General features: G+C 59.7%; 2 protein-coding genes across 2 annotated transcripts in view; both read right to left on the bottom strand.

Annotated features, from left to right (window-relative positions):
* The window catches only part of LOC104129972 (TNF superfamily member 14), a 9,618-nt gene extending 6,290 nt beyond the window's left edge, over positions 1-3,328 (bottom strand). The window contains exon 1 of the mRNA XM_009642958.2: positions 3,293-3,328. Within this exon, the coding sequence (XP_009641253.1) occupies positions 3,293-3,328 (36 nt within the window). The remainder of the gene's footprint in view (positions 1-3,292) is intronic.
* Positions 3,329-3,489: 161 nt separating this feature from the next.
* Positions 3,490-14,653, bottom strand: part of C3 (complement C3) — an 18,970-nt gene continuing 7,806 nt past the window's right edge. Inside the window, exons 16-40 of the mRNA XM_035898429.1 lie at positions 14,266-14,337; positions 13,740-13,940; positions 12,902-13,013; positions 12,493-12,578; positions 11,852-11,991; positions 11,526-11,738; positions 11,139-11,205; positions 10,727-10,813; positions 10,435-10,638; positions 10,056-10,131; positions 9,819-9,978; positions 9,542-9,637; positions 9,248-9,398; positions 8,976-9,139; positions 8,275-8,433; positions 7,722-7,872; positions 7,554-7,605; positions 7,316-7,403; positions 6,620-6,709; positions 5,868-5,973; positions 5,449-5,538; positions 4,786-4,872; positions 4,378-4,461; positions 3,737-3,872; positions 3,490-3,631 (exon numbers count right to left, since the gene is read on the bottom strand). Of these exons, the coding sequence (XP_035754322.1) occupies positions 3,490-3,631; positions 3,737-3,872; positions 4,378-4,461; positions 4,786-4,872; positions 5,449-5,538; positions 5,868-5,973; positions 6,620-6,709; positions 7,316-7,403; positions 7,554-7,605; positions 7,722-7,872; positions 8,275-8,433; positions 8,976-9,139; positions 9,248-9,398; positions 9,542-9,637; positions 9,819-9,978; positions 10,056-10,131; positions 10,435-10,638; positions 10,727-10,813; positions 11,139-11,205; positions 11,526-11,738; positions 11,852-11,991; positions 12,493-12,578; positions 12,902-13,013; positions 13,740-13,940; positions 14,266-14,337 (3,014 nt within the window). The remainder of the gene's footprint in view (positions 3,632-3,736; positions 3,873-4,377; positions 4,462-4,785; positions 4,873-5,448; positions 5,539-5,867; positions 5,974-6,619; positions 6,710-7,315; positions 7,404-7,553; positions 7,606-7,721; positions 7,873-8,274; positions 8,434-8,975; positions 9,140-9,247; positions 9,399-9,541; positions 9,638-9,818; positions 9,979-10,055; positions 10,132-10,434; positions 10,639-10,726; positions 10,814-11,138; positions 11,206-11,525; positions 11,739-11,851; positions 11,992-12,492; positions 12,579-12,901; positions 13,014-13,739; positions 13,941-14,265; positions 14,338-14,653) is intronic.

A 14,653-nucleotide genomic window follows, 5' to 3' on the forward strand; every position in this document is an offset into this window, starting at 1 on the left:
CGGGGACACTATGCAGCCAACCGCATGCTGGCGCCTCGGCCCACACGCGTGTGCACGTTCACACGCGCCTGTGCCATGCACGTGCACGCTTATGTCACACGCGCCTGTGCTTTTGCACGCGCACGGGCGCTTGTGCTCTTGCACGCTTGCACGATGCACACACACACTTGTGCTGTTGCACGCTTGCACCATGCACGCTCGTGCACACACACGGGCGCCTGTGCTGTTGCACGTTTGCACCAGGCATGCACACACTTGTGCATGGGCGCTTGTGCTGTTGCACGCTTGCATGCTTGTGCATGTGTACGGGCGCTTGTGCTGTTGCACGTTTGCACCGCGCACGCTTGTGCATGTGCGTGGGTGCTCGTGCTGTTGCACGCTTGCACCACACACGTTTGTGCACGTGCACGGGCACTTGTGCTGTTGCACGCTTGCACGATGCACGCGCACACTTGTGCATGAGTGCATGTGCTGTTGCACGCTTGCACCCCACATGCTTGTGCACATGCATGGGCGCTTGTGCTGTTGCACGCTTGCACCATGCACGCTTGTGCACACACCCCCCCCTTTGTGCTCCATGCTTGCACCACGCACACGCATGCTAGCGCGCGAGGACGTGCAAATGCACGCTTGCACCACGCATGCACGCGCTTGTGCCTGCCCACGCGTGCCCGTGCGACCAGCGCCGTGCGCGCACCCAAGTTTGTGCACCAAGCGGCGTGCAGCACCGTGCACCGAGGGGTGTCCAGCACCATGCACCCAAGTTTGTGCACCAAGCGGCGTGCAGCACCGTGCACCGAGGGGTGTCCAGCACCATGCACCCAAGTTTGTGCACCAAGCGGCGTGCAGCACCGTGCACCGAGGGGTGTCCAGCACCATGCACCCAGGGTTGTGCACCAAGCAACGGGCAGCAGCCTGCACCCAGCGGTGCGCAGCACCGTGCACTGAGGGGTGTCCAGCACCATGCACCCAGGGCTGTGCACCAAGCAGCGTGCAGCACCATGCACCAGGGGTGTCCAGCACCATGCACCCAGGGTTGTGCACCAAGCAACGGGCAGCAGCCTGCACCCAGCGGTGCGCAGCACCGTGCACTGAGGGGTGTCCAGCACCATGCACCCAGGGCTGTGCACCAAGCAGCGTGCAGCACCATGCACCAGGGGTGTCCAGCACCATGCACCCAGGGTTGTGCACCAAGCAACGGGCAGCAGCATGCACCCAGTGGTGCGCAGCACCGTGCACTGAGGGGTGTCCAGCACCATGCACCCAGGGCTGTGCACCAAGCAGCGTGCAGCACCATGCACCAGGGGTGTCCAGCACCATGCACCCAGGGTTGTGCACCATGGGTGTCCAGCACCGTGCACCGAGGGTCGTGCACCAAGCAACGGGCAGCAGTGTGCACCCAGCGGTGCGCAGCACCGTGCACTGAGGGGTGTCCAGCACCATGCACCCAAGTTTGTGCACCAAGCGGCGTGCAGCACCGTGCACCGAGGGTCATGCACCAAGCAAGGGGCAGCAGCGTGCACCGAGTAGCGTGCAGCACCATGCACCGAGGGGTGTCCAGCACCATGCACCCAAGTTTGTGCACCAAGCGGCGTGCAGCACCGTGCACCGAGGGGTGTCCAGCACCATGCACCCAGGGCTGTGCACCAAGCGACGTGCAGCACCGTGCACCGAGGGCCATGCAGCGCCGTGTGGCGCTGTGCACCGAGGACTCTGCACCGAGCACCCTACAGCGCCGTGCACTGAGGGCCATGCGGTGCTGTGCACCGAGGACTCTGCACCGAGCGCTGTGCAGCACAGTGCACCGAGGACTCTGCACCGAGGGCCATGTGGCGCTGTGCACTGAGGATTCTGCACCGTGCAGCGCCGTGCAATGAGGACTCTGCACCGAGGGTCATGCGGTGCTGTGCACCGAGGACTCTGTACCGAGGGTTGTGCAGCACCGTGCACCGAGGACTCTGCACCAAGCACCGTGCAGCACCATGCACCGAGGACTCTGCACCAAGCACCATGCAGCGCCGAGCACCAAGGACTCTGCACCGAGGGCCATGTGGCGCCGTGCACCGAGGACTCTGCACCATGCAGCGCCGTGCACTGAGGACTCTGCACCGTGCAGCGCCGTGCAGCGAGGGCCACGCAACGCCGCACACTGGATGCCGGCGCAGCACCACATGCCGAGCGCTGCGCGCCAAGGGCCTCATCCAGCCCCCAGCACGGCCCCATACAGTCCCGCAGGTGCCCAGGTGGTCGCAGAGAGGCCCAGAGGGTCCCCAATGGCCCACGGGGCCTCTTGACCCCCTGTGGAGTTCACAAGAATGCGTGGTCACCTATGGAACCCCCCCAACCCCGTCCTTCCCTATTAGGTCCCCATGATCCTGTGGTCTCCTATGGAGCCGTCACCACCCTGTTGTCCCCTACAGAGGCCCCATCATCCCTTATGGGGTTCCCACAGCCCTGTCATCACCTATGGAGTCCTCATGTCCCCTGTGATACCTCCAAGACCTGGTTGGGCCCTATGGAGTCCCCATGTCCCCCATAGAGCCCGCACCATCCTGTTGTCACCTGTGAAGTCCCCATGACACCTATGAAGTCTCCACAGCCCTGCTGTCCTCTATGGAGTCCCCATGTCCCCTGTAGGGTCCTGACAACTTCATTGTCACCTACAGAATCCCCATGACCCCTACAGAGTCCTCACAACTCCATTGTCCCCTATGGAGTCCCCATGTCCCCTGTGATACCTCTGAGACCTGGTTGGCCCCTATGGGGTCCCCATGTCCCCCATAGAGCCCGCACCATCCTGTTGTCACCTGTGAAGTCCCCATGACACCTATGAAGTCTCCACAGCCCTGCTGTCCCCATGGAGTCCCTATGTCCCCTGTAGAGTCCTCACAACTTCATTGTTACCTACAGAGTCCTCATGACCCCAACGGAGTCCCCACAACTCCTTTGTCCCCTATGGAGTCTTCACAACCCTGTTGTCGCCCAATGGAGTCCCCATCATCCCTTATAGGATCCCCATACGTCTGCCATCCCCTAGAGAGTCCCCATGGCCCTTATGGTGTTCCCATGACCCTGTCATCTCCTACAAGGTCCTCACATCCACAAAGAGTCTCCATGACATCATCATCCCTTATGGAGTCCCTATGTCCCTTGTGGGGTCCTCACAACTTCATTGTCACCTAGAGAGTCCCCATTGTCCCTATGGTGTCCCCATGATCCCATCAGCTCCTATGGAGTCCCCACCGCCCACTTGTCCCCTACAAAGTCCCCATGACAACTACAAAGGCCTCACCACCCTGTTGTCCCCTGTGGTGTCCTCATGACCCATTGTCCCCTACAGCATCCCCACATCCCCTGACACCCCCACCACACAGGTTCAGAGCCAGGCTGTCAGAAAGGACTTTTTTTTAACCCAAAAAAAAAGGGGGGTGGGGGAGGGGAACAGGGGGCAGCAGGGTGGGGAGCACCCATGGGTGGGGGGGGACTGGCTCAGGATGGACACCCGAACATGGTCATGGCCTCGGCAAACTCAATGAAGTCCTGGCAGAGGATTTGTAGGTCAGGGTCCTGGCACGCTGCCTCCGAGGGCCACGCCTCCAGCCACGTGTCCTTGCCGATGAGGTAGGAGAAGCTGGAGACAACGAGGGGACAAGAGGGGACATGGGTCAGAAGGGTGTGGTACCCCAGGGGGGACACACATGGGGATGGACAATGGGGTGCACAACTCTGTCCCTACCGGCCGCCGGTGACCCACAGGTCAGTGGCCAGCCCCCAGAGCAGGTAGTCCTGGCCGATCTGGAGCTTCAGGGCATCTCGGCACTGCTGGTGGCTCACGAAGGTCCGGTTGCTTCCTGCTGGGTCCTCATCAGTGCCTGTCCCAGGGGAGGACACATAGGTGACGTCACCTCCACCCCAGCACAATGGGGAGACCCACTTTGCTGTGTCCCACAATGGGGACTCTCGGTCCCCAAGGAGCCACTGGCATCCTTGGTGACACCACCCCACTGGTGTCATCAGCCATGGGTGACACCGGTTCCCTCCTGCTTTCCCCAGCACCCTTGGGTGGCTCCACCCCACCTGGGAGACACCAGCTCTCATGGGTGTCCCCAGCACCCTTGGGTGACACCAACCCACCTGGGTGTCCCTTCCCAATGGGTGTCCCCAGCACCCTTGGGTGACACCAACCCACCTGGGTGTCCCTTCCCAATGGGTGTCCCCAGCACCCTTGGATCACGCCAACCCACCTGGGAGTCCCCAAGCCACCCTTGTGACACCAAGCCCCCTTGGATGTCCTTGCCCCTGTCTGTCCCCAGCCCTAGGTGACCCCCACCATGTCCCTCAGGGTGGCCTTGTCCCCCACCCCTGGGGTGCTCGTACCCATCTTGATGACGGAGAGGATGGTCATGATGTAGTTGTCATGGGACGGCAACTGCTCCATTGCCACCAGCTTCACCTTGTACACTGGGGAGGGGGAAGTCACCGTGTCACCCTCACCCCTAGACAGCACCCCCACTCCAGGGTGGCCCCCCAGCATGTGGGGGGCACCTCTGTCCCCTTCTTTCCTCCCCATGTCCCTCTACAGCCCCCCCTGTCCTTCTTGTCCCTCTGTCCCCTCCTGTCTCTCCATGTCCCTCATGTTCTTCTATGGCCCTTCATGTCCCCCACGTTCTTCTATGGCCCTTCATGTCCCCATCCAGATCCTTTAAGTCCCCTCTTTGTGCCCTGACTCCCCCCATGACCCCCCCGTCCCCCATGTCCCATCACCCCACGTCCCCCACGTCCCACCGTAGTCAACTCCTGGCTCGCAGGCACGCTCGATGCGTTGGTTGACGGTGATGGCAGCGTCTTTCTTGTGCCGCATGAAGCAGTTTTCTGCAGGGACATGGGGACACAGCCATGACAAGGTCCATTGTGGGAGTGACACGTCCCACCATAGCAGAGACATGTCCACCATAGCAGGGACATGACTCCATCACAGCCATGACACAACCCATCTTGTCAATGACATGGCCCATCATGGCCATGACCTGTCCCATCATGTCCATGACGTAGCCCGTCGCGACCATGACGTGGCCCATCACGACCATGACACGTCCCATCACGGCAATGACGCGTCCCATCACAGCCATGACACGTCCCATCGTGACCATGACACATCCCATTACAGCCATGACACGTCCCATCACAGCCATGATGTGGCCCATCGTGACCATGACACGTCCCATCACAACCATGACGCGTCCCATCACAGCCATGACACGTCCCATCACAGCCATGATGTGGCCCATTACGGTCATGACGTGGCCCGTCATGGCCATGACGTGGCCCATCACAGCCATGACATGGCCCATCACAGCCATGATGTTTCCCATCACGGCCATGATGTGTCCCATCATGGTAGGGGTGTTGACCCCAGTCTGTCCCCATGTCTCCGTGTCCCCACATCACCTTCAGCGCAGCGGCACACTTCCCCATAGCAGATCTTGCTCAGTTGCCCGTTGTTCTTGTCCGGATGGTAGAAGCGGGTGCAGCGGTCATCTGCAGGGACACGGGGACACGAGGGGACACAGGGACATGAGGGGACATGGGGACATGAGGGGACATGAGGTGGGGGACACACACAGCGAGAATGGACCAATGGGAGACATAGGGACAGAGCAGTGACATGGAGGGGGATGCAAGAGGACATGGGGACACAGTGGGGGACATAGGCACGGGGAGAAGATCAGCAGGGACATGGTGGGACAAAGGGACAGGAGGGGACACAGAGGGAGGACACAGAGGGGACTTTGTGGAAGCAGAGGGCACAGAGGAGAGCGTGGGGACGGAGGGGACCTGAGGGTGACACAAGGGGACACGGGGCGCACCGATCTTGTAGTAGCTGTAGACGGTGACGGCCGCGGGCTGGATCAAACCCACCCGGAATCGCTGGTGGGCCTTGAAGGAGAAACACTCCTCGGCCCTGTGTGAGATCTGGGGACGGGGACACGGGGACACGGGGACGTGGGGATGGCAGTCAGCCAGCCTGGGAGTCAGCGCTCCAACCCCCGGCCTGGCCCTGTCCCCAACCATGTCCCCATGCTGTCCCTATCCATGAGCTGGACCTGTCCCTGTCCTTGTCCCCACCTCTGAGACCCTTTTCCTGTCCCCACCTCTGTCCCCAGCCATGTCCCCAACTTCCTTCCCAGTCCCCATCCGTGTCCCCAACCCCACCCATGTCCCCAGCTTCATCCTCATCCCTGTCCCCATCTTGTCCCTGCCCATGTCCCCAATTCCATCCTATGCCCATCCTTGTCCCTGTCCCCACCCTGTCCCATCATGTCCCCATCCCTGTCCCATCTTGTCCTGTCCCATCATGTCCCCGTCCCTGTCCCATCTTGTCCCTGTCCCCTTCCCTGTCCTATCATGTCCCCATCCCTGTCCCATCTTGTCCCTGTCCCCATCCCTGTCCCATCATGTCACCATCCCTGTCCCATCTTGTCCCCATCCCTGTCCCATCATGTCTCCATCCCCATCCCATCTTGTCCCTGTCCCCATCCCTGTCCCATCTTGTCCCCATCCCTGTCCCATCTTGTCCCTGTCCCCATCCCCACGTCCCTCATGTCCCCCATGTCCCCACCTTGTCGAGGTAGATGACGATGTTGCTGCGGTCCTCCTGTGCTTGGTCGATCTCAAACTTGGAGATGTACCTGTCCACCCCATCCGTGAGCTGGGGACAGGGACACAGTGACACCGGGCACGTAGGACACGCAGGGACACGTGGGGGCACGCAACCACATCAGGATACAGGGATGTACGGGCACACAGGGACACGGTGACGCTGGCCACATGGGACACGTGGCCATGGCAGTCTGCAGGGGACTTGTGGAGATGTGGGGACGCAGGGACAGTGACACCAGGGGACACGGGGACACAGGGACACATGGCTGTGGAGGGGACACAGGGATGTGCAGGGACACGTGGGGGCACGCAACCGCATCAGGATACAGGGATGTACGGGCACACAGGGACACGGTGACGCTGGCCACATGGGACACGTGGCCATGGCAGTCTGCAGGGGACTTGTGGAGATGTGGGGACGCAGGGACAGTGACACCAGGGGACACGGGGACACAGGGACACATGGCTGTGGAGGGGACACAGGGATGCGGTGGCACAGGGGGAATATGGGGAGATAGTGACACACAGGGGATGTGGGGACACAAGGACATGGGGGACACACATGGATGTGGGGACACAGTGGGATGTGATGGCTCAAAGATGCAAGGTCCCATGTCTCCCCCGGGTCCCCCTGTCCCCATGTCCCCACACTCACTCTCTTCAGGTCCTGGAGGTCGGGCATGAAGCCTGTGAGCATGGAGACATCCAGGATGGACATGGTGGCATCTATGTTGCTCAGGTACCTGTGGGGATAGGGCTGAGGCCACCTGCCTGTCCCAAACTTCCCTATTGTCCCCAGTATCCCCATCCCTGATGTCCCTGTCCCCAATATCCCCATTCCCCTCCCTATCTCCAACGTTCCTGATGTCCCCAACGTCCCCAGCCTGTCCTACCTGGTACAGATGGTGATCTTGATGGAGCGGATGGCGAAGTCCTGTTCCTTGCCTGTGGGGGGACATGGGGAAAATGAGGGTACATCGAAGGGGACATGGGGTGCCACGGAGGGCACACATAGAGGACATGGGGAGGACAAGGGGTGAGGGGACATGTGGGGGGCTCACCTATCTTCACGTCCTCCACATTCACTTGCAGGTCAAAGTTGTCACACTTGTTTTCCTTTTCGGGGACCTTGGCGTTGTAGACGGTCACCACTGTCATCGTCCCCTTGCCCGTGCCCTCAGCTTTCACTGTGAAGTCCTCGTTCAGTTTGGTCTGCGGGGAGAGGGGACATTGGGGAGGGATGGGGACATCCCCTGGGAGGGACATGGAAGGGATGGGGCATCCTGGGTCATGGAGGGGGTGTAGAAGGGACAGCAACATTCCAGGACATGGAAGGGACAAGGAAATCAGAGGACATGGACGGACATGAAGGGGACAGGGACATTCCAGGGAAGGGACAAGATCAGCCTGGGATGTGGAGGGACATGGCAGGGACATCTCAAGCCTTGGAAGGACAGAGAGGGGACAGGGAGGGGACATGGAAGGGACAGGGACACCCAAGGCCATAGCGAGGGGACAAGGTTGTCCTGGGACATCCCGTGGACAGCAACAGCAGTGCTGCACCCCCATGGTCCTGAATGGTGACGGTGACAATGGTGACAAGGGTGCCGGTACCTCGGTGGAGCGTGTCACCAGGGCATTGCTGTTCTCGATGCGGTAGGTGACGGCGCTGGCACGGCGCGGCAGTAGCACCGACACGTCGAGGTTGAGCTCAAGTTGCCGCGGGGTGGCTACCTGGTACTGGGCCAATGCTTGGAATACCAGGATGGTGGCCTGCAGGGACACCTGTGTCACTGGCGCTTGGGGACACCATCTGGAGCATCCCCAAAGCCCCCTGGGTGGCCCTGAGCCCAGGGTGACCCCAAATTCTGGGGCCACCTGATATCACCTGGGACATAGCCCTTGGGGGTCTTATGCAGCAGAGGTGTCCCCCAGGGACAGGACATGTCCCTGAGGATCCCCAGGGTCTGGAGGTGTCCCCAGGGACTAGGGTGTCCCCCAAGGACAGGACTTTTGGGTTTTCTAAAGCCCTTGAGATCCCATGGGACCAGGGTCATTCCCCAAGGACATGCCATGTCCCTTGGGCTCCCAAGGGCCCTGAGATGACCCCCAAACCCTGAGGGGTCCCCCAATGCCTTTGGGGTCCCATGGGACCAGAGGTGTCCCCCAAGAGACATGTCATGGAGTCCCCAGGGCCACAAGGTGACCCCTCAACCCCCAACGAAGCCCTCAACCCTTATCTTCCCATTCCCTTCCCCCATGGCAGCGGGTGCCAGGACAGCACCCATGGGTGCCAGGGGGGTTCTGTAGCCCACCTGAGTGGATCCATAGCCACCACCGAAGTAGTTCTGCTGGGTAAGCCAGCGGACGACCGGGCCTGTCAGCTCCAGCTTCTCCATTTGCAGTAAGGCCAGCAACGCGTAGGACGTCCCCTCGATGTTGTAGGTATGGGCGTTGCGTTCCTCCCAGCGTTTTCCCTCTGGGGTGACATCGGTCCCTCAGCACCCTCTAGAGATGATTTCTCCCCCCACCAGGTAGCCCATAATTACCCCCAACCCCAGTTTGATCCCCTCTGGTGAGACGTCACCTTTGGAGAACTTCATGAGAACTTTCTCGTTTTTGAGTTTCCCTGCCAGGGCCAAGGCATAGGAGGTCAGGGCCACTGTGTAGGGTCGGGCCAGGGACTGGTACCTCCGGGAAAGGTATTCGGTGGCTTTGGTGATGCTCCCGTCCAAGCTCTGGACAGAAAGGATGGTAAGTTTGGATCCTCAGGTGGCCACTCTAAGGGTTGGGCACCTCATCTTGAAGCACTGTCCTTCTATGTGACAGATGCCAGATGTCCCCCCTCTCCCCACATGGGGTTAAGGACTGGGCCACTCACGTTGACATGGTCCTTGCAGATCTCCCGGGCTTCCTGCAGCGCGATGAGGACAAAGGCTGTCAGTGACACCTCGGGCTCGGCCCCCTGGTAACCTCCCTGCATGACAAAATGGAGGGAAATCTTGGGATGGTGGTGGTCACAGCAAGATCTGCCCACCCAACACTCATCCCCACCACTGAACATAGTCCTTTCCCCACAGCTCATTCCAAAAGCCCGTCCTTGAGCCAACAGGGCTTTGGCCACCAGCAGGGAGAGGGTTTGGATCCCCCCTCCATACCACCATCTCCTTATGGATGACAGGAGCATCTTCTTGGAAAATCCCATCTGGCTTCTGCTTCTCCAGGATGAGCCATTTCACGGCACCACAAATCACCTCGGGCTCAATGTCTACCAGCTTGATGGCCATGGCAAAGACTTTGGCCACATAGGCTGTCAACCTGGGGACAGGAGGACCTTAGTGTCATGTTCAACCCTGTCCCCCAGACCTGCATGGTGGTGGCAACATGTCCCTCACCAGGTGCTCGCTGGGCGGTCCTTGAAGGCGGCGTAGGAGCTGTCGTGCTTCCGGAAAGCAAGTTGTTGGGTGTAACCTGGAGAGGAGGCGGTGGTTGGTCAACACAAGGGTGGCCTCAGGCCACCAATGCCCTCCAGCCAACAGGAGGAGCACCCAACCAAGCTAAGGTAGCTTCGGGCTACCAACCCACTCCGGAGCACATTCTAGTGCAAACCAGTAGCTCTAGAAATCCCCAAACTGGTAGCACCCAACCCATGTCTTCTTCAAAGGTGCAGGTTTCTCCAGCACCTTAGATGATGGTGACATTTTGCCTCCCCCAAGGGAGGAAACCAGGGGATGGAACCAGGGGATGGTCCCACCCTTTGGGGGATGCTCCTACCCTTTTTAATCAAGGCAATGGCCACACTGCGGCGGTCAAGCCCCATGCTTTCCCACTGCAATGTGCTGTCCAGGTAGTGGACGGCAATGACGGTGGGCGTCATGGAGATCATGTTCTGCTCCCCGCAGCCCGATGGTGTCACGATGAGGTGCTTTAGCTTCTCCCCGTCGATGGCTTTCTCCACCATGAGGGACACAGGGTTGCCTGGACCAGAAGAAGGGGAGACGTCAAGCCAGGAGTGTCCCGCCCCCTCCCAGCTCGTCCCCACATCTGTCCCTTCCCTTGCTTTCACCTTGGATGTTGACTTTGGTCTCCGACTCAGTGTTGGGGACAATGTCAGAGAGGTTTGCTGCCTTCACCTTCTCTTCCTGTACACCATCTGTGGGGCAGGGAGGTCAGGATGGAGACGGGTCACCCCAAATCCTTCATGCCCCCCCCCACCCCAATCCTGAGGTGACCAAGCCCTCCCCCACATCTGCAGCAGGACATGCCTCATTCCCTGAGATGCCCCAGCTCCATAGCAGAACGCCCCTTGTCCTCCAAGATGCCCCAGCCCTACCCTTGGTGGTACATCCTTCATCCCCCAAGATGCCCCCAGACCCACAGTGGGACTTCCCTCGTCCCCTGAGGTGCCCCAGATCCTTCCCTCAGTGGGACATCCCCATGGGGCTGAGACATCCCCAAGACCAGCCAGGGCCACTCACTGATTCCCTTAGTCGTCGGGTCCAGCTCAATTATCTTCACCGTCTTCTCCAACCTCATCCCTTCAGGCTGCAGAGGTGAGAGTCCAACACTAAAGGTTGGGCTGGTTTTGTGTCCGTGTGTCCACCCCCCCACCCCTTCCCAACCTCTCTGGGTTGTCCAGGAAAGGTGTCCCAGTGTAAACTAGCACCCCCAGGCCATGGGACAAACTGGGAGAGCCCCAGAAGACCGCACCTGAGCATCCTGGGGGGAGAAACCTTCATCCCTGGGTACCAACACCAGGATGAAAGTGGAGACAGGGATGTCACAGGGACACCATACTGGGGACATTTCAGGGATGGAGGTGGCACCACGTGGTAGAGATGCCATGAGCAGCCATGGCCACTCACCACAACTTTCAGCTTCTTCTTGACACCATCAGACATGAAGCTGCCCCGGACAGCTGCCTTCACCTCGATGTCATGGAGCCCCAGTTGCAAGGGCACGATGACAAAGGGCACGGCCCACGATGACTGGGGTTTCAGCTTGAGGATCTGCTGGTAGCGCTCCTTGGAGGTGGAGGCGCTGCACAGGGCTGGGTTGTGCATCAGCTCCACACGCACCTGCAAGGCACCGAGATGTTGGCCATGGGGTTCAGGTGGCCACAGAGAGGTTGGCTGTGGTGTTCAGGTGGCCACAGACCCCCCAGAAGCCTGGCCGTAGGTCCTCTGCCTACCGTGATTTCGTGCGTCCAGTAGTTGTAGAGGATGGCACGGATCTCCACCTGCTCATTCCTCACCACAGAGTAGGGCAAGCGCAAGTCGATGAAGAACTCCTTCATCACCGTGATCTCGTAGGGGTCAGCCACGCACAGCCCTGTGGGGTGGCCCCCAGGGACATGGGGTTCAGGCTTATGGGCCTTCTGGGCTCCTCATGTCCCAAGGACATCTCCAAGTCTTTTGGGATCCCTCAAGTCCCATGGGGTCCTCCCAAGGCTTTTGGGATCTCTTACATCCCATGGGGTCTTCTCAAGGCTTAGAAGATCCCTCACATCCCATGGAGTCCTCTCAAGGCTTACGAGTTCCCTCAAGTCCCATGGGGTCCTCTCAAGGCTTAGAAGATCCCTCAAGTCCCATGGGGTCCTCCCAAGGCATAGATGATCCCTCAAGTCCCAAGGATGGCCACCAAGCTTTGGGGGACGTCCCCAAAGTTTGGGGCACCTCTCCAGTTGTATGCATCCCTCTAAGATTTTGGAGATCCCTCAAACTCCAAGGAAACCCACCAGACTTTAGGGAACCCTTCAAGTCCCAGGGACCACGCCCCAGGTTTGGGGGAATCCTTTGATCCCCAGGGACACCTTCCTACTCCATCACATACCCTTGGTCTGTGAGAGGCTGACAGCCAGGACTTCCCACGTGGTGATGGAGTCCTTCAGGTACACAGGCAGAGTCTTTGTGGAGATTCTGGAGAGGATGAGAATGACCAAGAGGGTCATGAGCAGTCCCCAAGTCAGGCTTAGGGAGGTGCAACCAGCCACCAAGCTGGAGTAGGAGGGGTTATAGATGGTCCCCAAGCTAGACCAGGGCCCCTGTGTTGGACCAAGGTGACATAGCTGGTCCCGAGGCAGCACTAGGGGGTCTAAGGTGGCCCTTGTCTGGAGTTGGGGGGATCATAGCTGGTCTCCAGGCTGGGCAAGGCAATGTCCAGAGGTGGAGAAGGAGGAGGTAATGATCCCCAAGTTGAGCCATGGGGTGGAGGGGCAGTGGGACAAGGGGACAGGGCTCACCCCAGCTCATTGGGCTGCTCTGTCAGCTGCTCCACCTCCCACAGCCAGCTCTCCGGGAAGAGGCTCCGTGAGGTGATGTCCTCATCAGCCAGGAAGCCATCGTCCACCTCACCTGGGGGTGGCAGCATCTCTCTCCCTCTCGACCATGGCCTCAGGGGCCCAACCCCTGGGTGGAGCCAGTAGCACGCCAGCATCATCCAAGCATCACCCTTGTTTTGCCCATGCATCACCCAACTTTCACCCAAGCATTGCCCAAAATGAGGCTCCGTGAGGTGATGTCCTCATCAGCCAGGAAGCCATCGTCCACCTCACCTGGGGGTGGCAGCATCTCTCTCCCTCTCGACCATGGCCTCAGGGGCCCAACCCCTGGGTGGAGCCAGTAGCACGCCAGCATCATCCAAGCATCACCCTTGTTTTGCCCATGCATCACCCAACTTTCACCCAAGCATTGCCCAAAATTCATCCAAGTGCCGCCCAGGGATAGCGCACGCAACGCCTGAGGTTCACCTGACCTTCACCCAAGCTTCACCGAAGCTTCTCCCAAGCTTCACCCAAGCTTTGCCCAAGCTTCACCCAAACTTCGCCCAAGCTTCATCCAAGTTTCATCCAAGCTTTGCCCAAGCTTCACCCAAGCTTCATCTAAGCTTCATCCAAGCTTCGCCCAAGCTTCATCCAAGCTTCATCCAAGCTTCGCCCAAAATTCATCCAAGCTTCACCCAAGCTTCGCCCAAGCTTCATCCAAGCTTTGCCCAAGCTTCGCCCAAGCTTTACCCAAGCTTCATCCAAGCTTTGCCCAACTTCCAACCTCACCATCACCCCACCATTGCCCAGTACTTGCTTCGAGCCAGCTCGAGGTGGAGCTCGCGTTGCTTCTGGTCGCGGATGCCCTTGATGTGGTTGCAGCAGTCGAGGAAGGCCCGGATGCAGGCTTCTCCATCCTGGATGTAGTTGGTCCGATGCTCGCAGCTGTGACCCATGGGGTTCTCCTTCATGCCGTCCTCGCAACACTTGCGCAGCACCTTGTCCGTGTACTGAGCCACTGCCAACACCAAAGAACCCAACTGGCACCAAGTCCCAAAGCCCCCTGAGGGCCACCAGGGACATGGGATGCTCCAGTGTCCTTTGGGATATGGGATGCTGTGGTATCACCGGGGACATGGGACACACTGATGTCCCACAGGGATATGGGACACTGGTATTCACTGGGATATGGGATGCTCTGGTGTTGGCTGGGACATGAGATGCTCTGGTGTCCCTCAGGGGACACTTTGGCATCTTCAGAGACATGGGACAATCCGGTATCCCCAGGGGCACAGGACATTCCGGTGTTCTTGGGGACATGGGACACTCCCAGTGCCACCTACTCTTGGTGCCTTTTTCCTCGATGAGCTGCAGGGAACGGCGCTTGCGTTTTTCAGGCGGGGGACACTGGACCTCTGCAGAGGGAGAGGACACGGGTCAGGACCCCACAGTGTCACAGTCCCAAAGCCAGGTGTCACCACCTCTTGACATCAGTTGTGATAGCCCAAAGCGCAGGGCACACATCCCCCATCCCCGAAGTGCCACATCCCCAAGGTGTCCCCTACCCCATCCCCAAGGTGCCACCTACCCCATCCCCAAGGTGCCACCTACCCCATCCTCAAGGTGCCACCTATGCTATCCCCAAGGTGTCACCTACCCCATCCCCAAGGTAACACCTACCCCATCCCCAAGGTGCCACCCCAGGTTGTCCTAGCCCCCAACATGTCCCGT

The sequence above is a fragment of the Egretta garzetta genome, unplaced genomic scaffold (assembly GCF_000687185.1).
Source record: "Egretta garzetta isolate BGI_Z169 unplaced genomic scaffold, ASM68718v1 scaffold677, whole genome shotgun sequence".
In the NCBI taxonomy this organism is placed as follows: domain Eukaryota; kingdom Metazoa; phylum Chordata; class Aves; order Pelecaniformes; family Ardeidae; genus Egretta; species Egretta garzetta.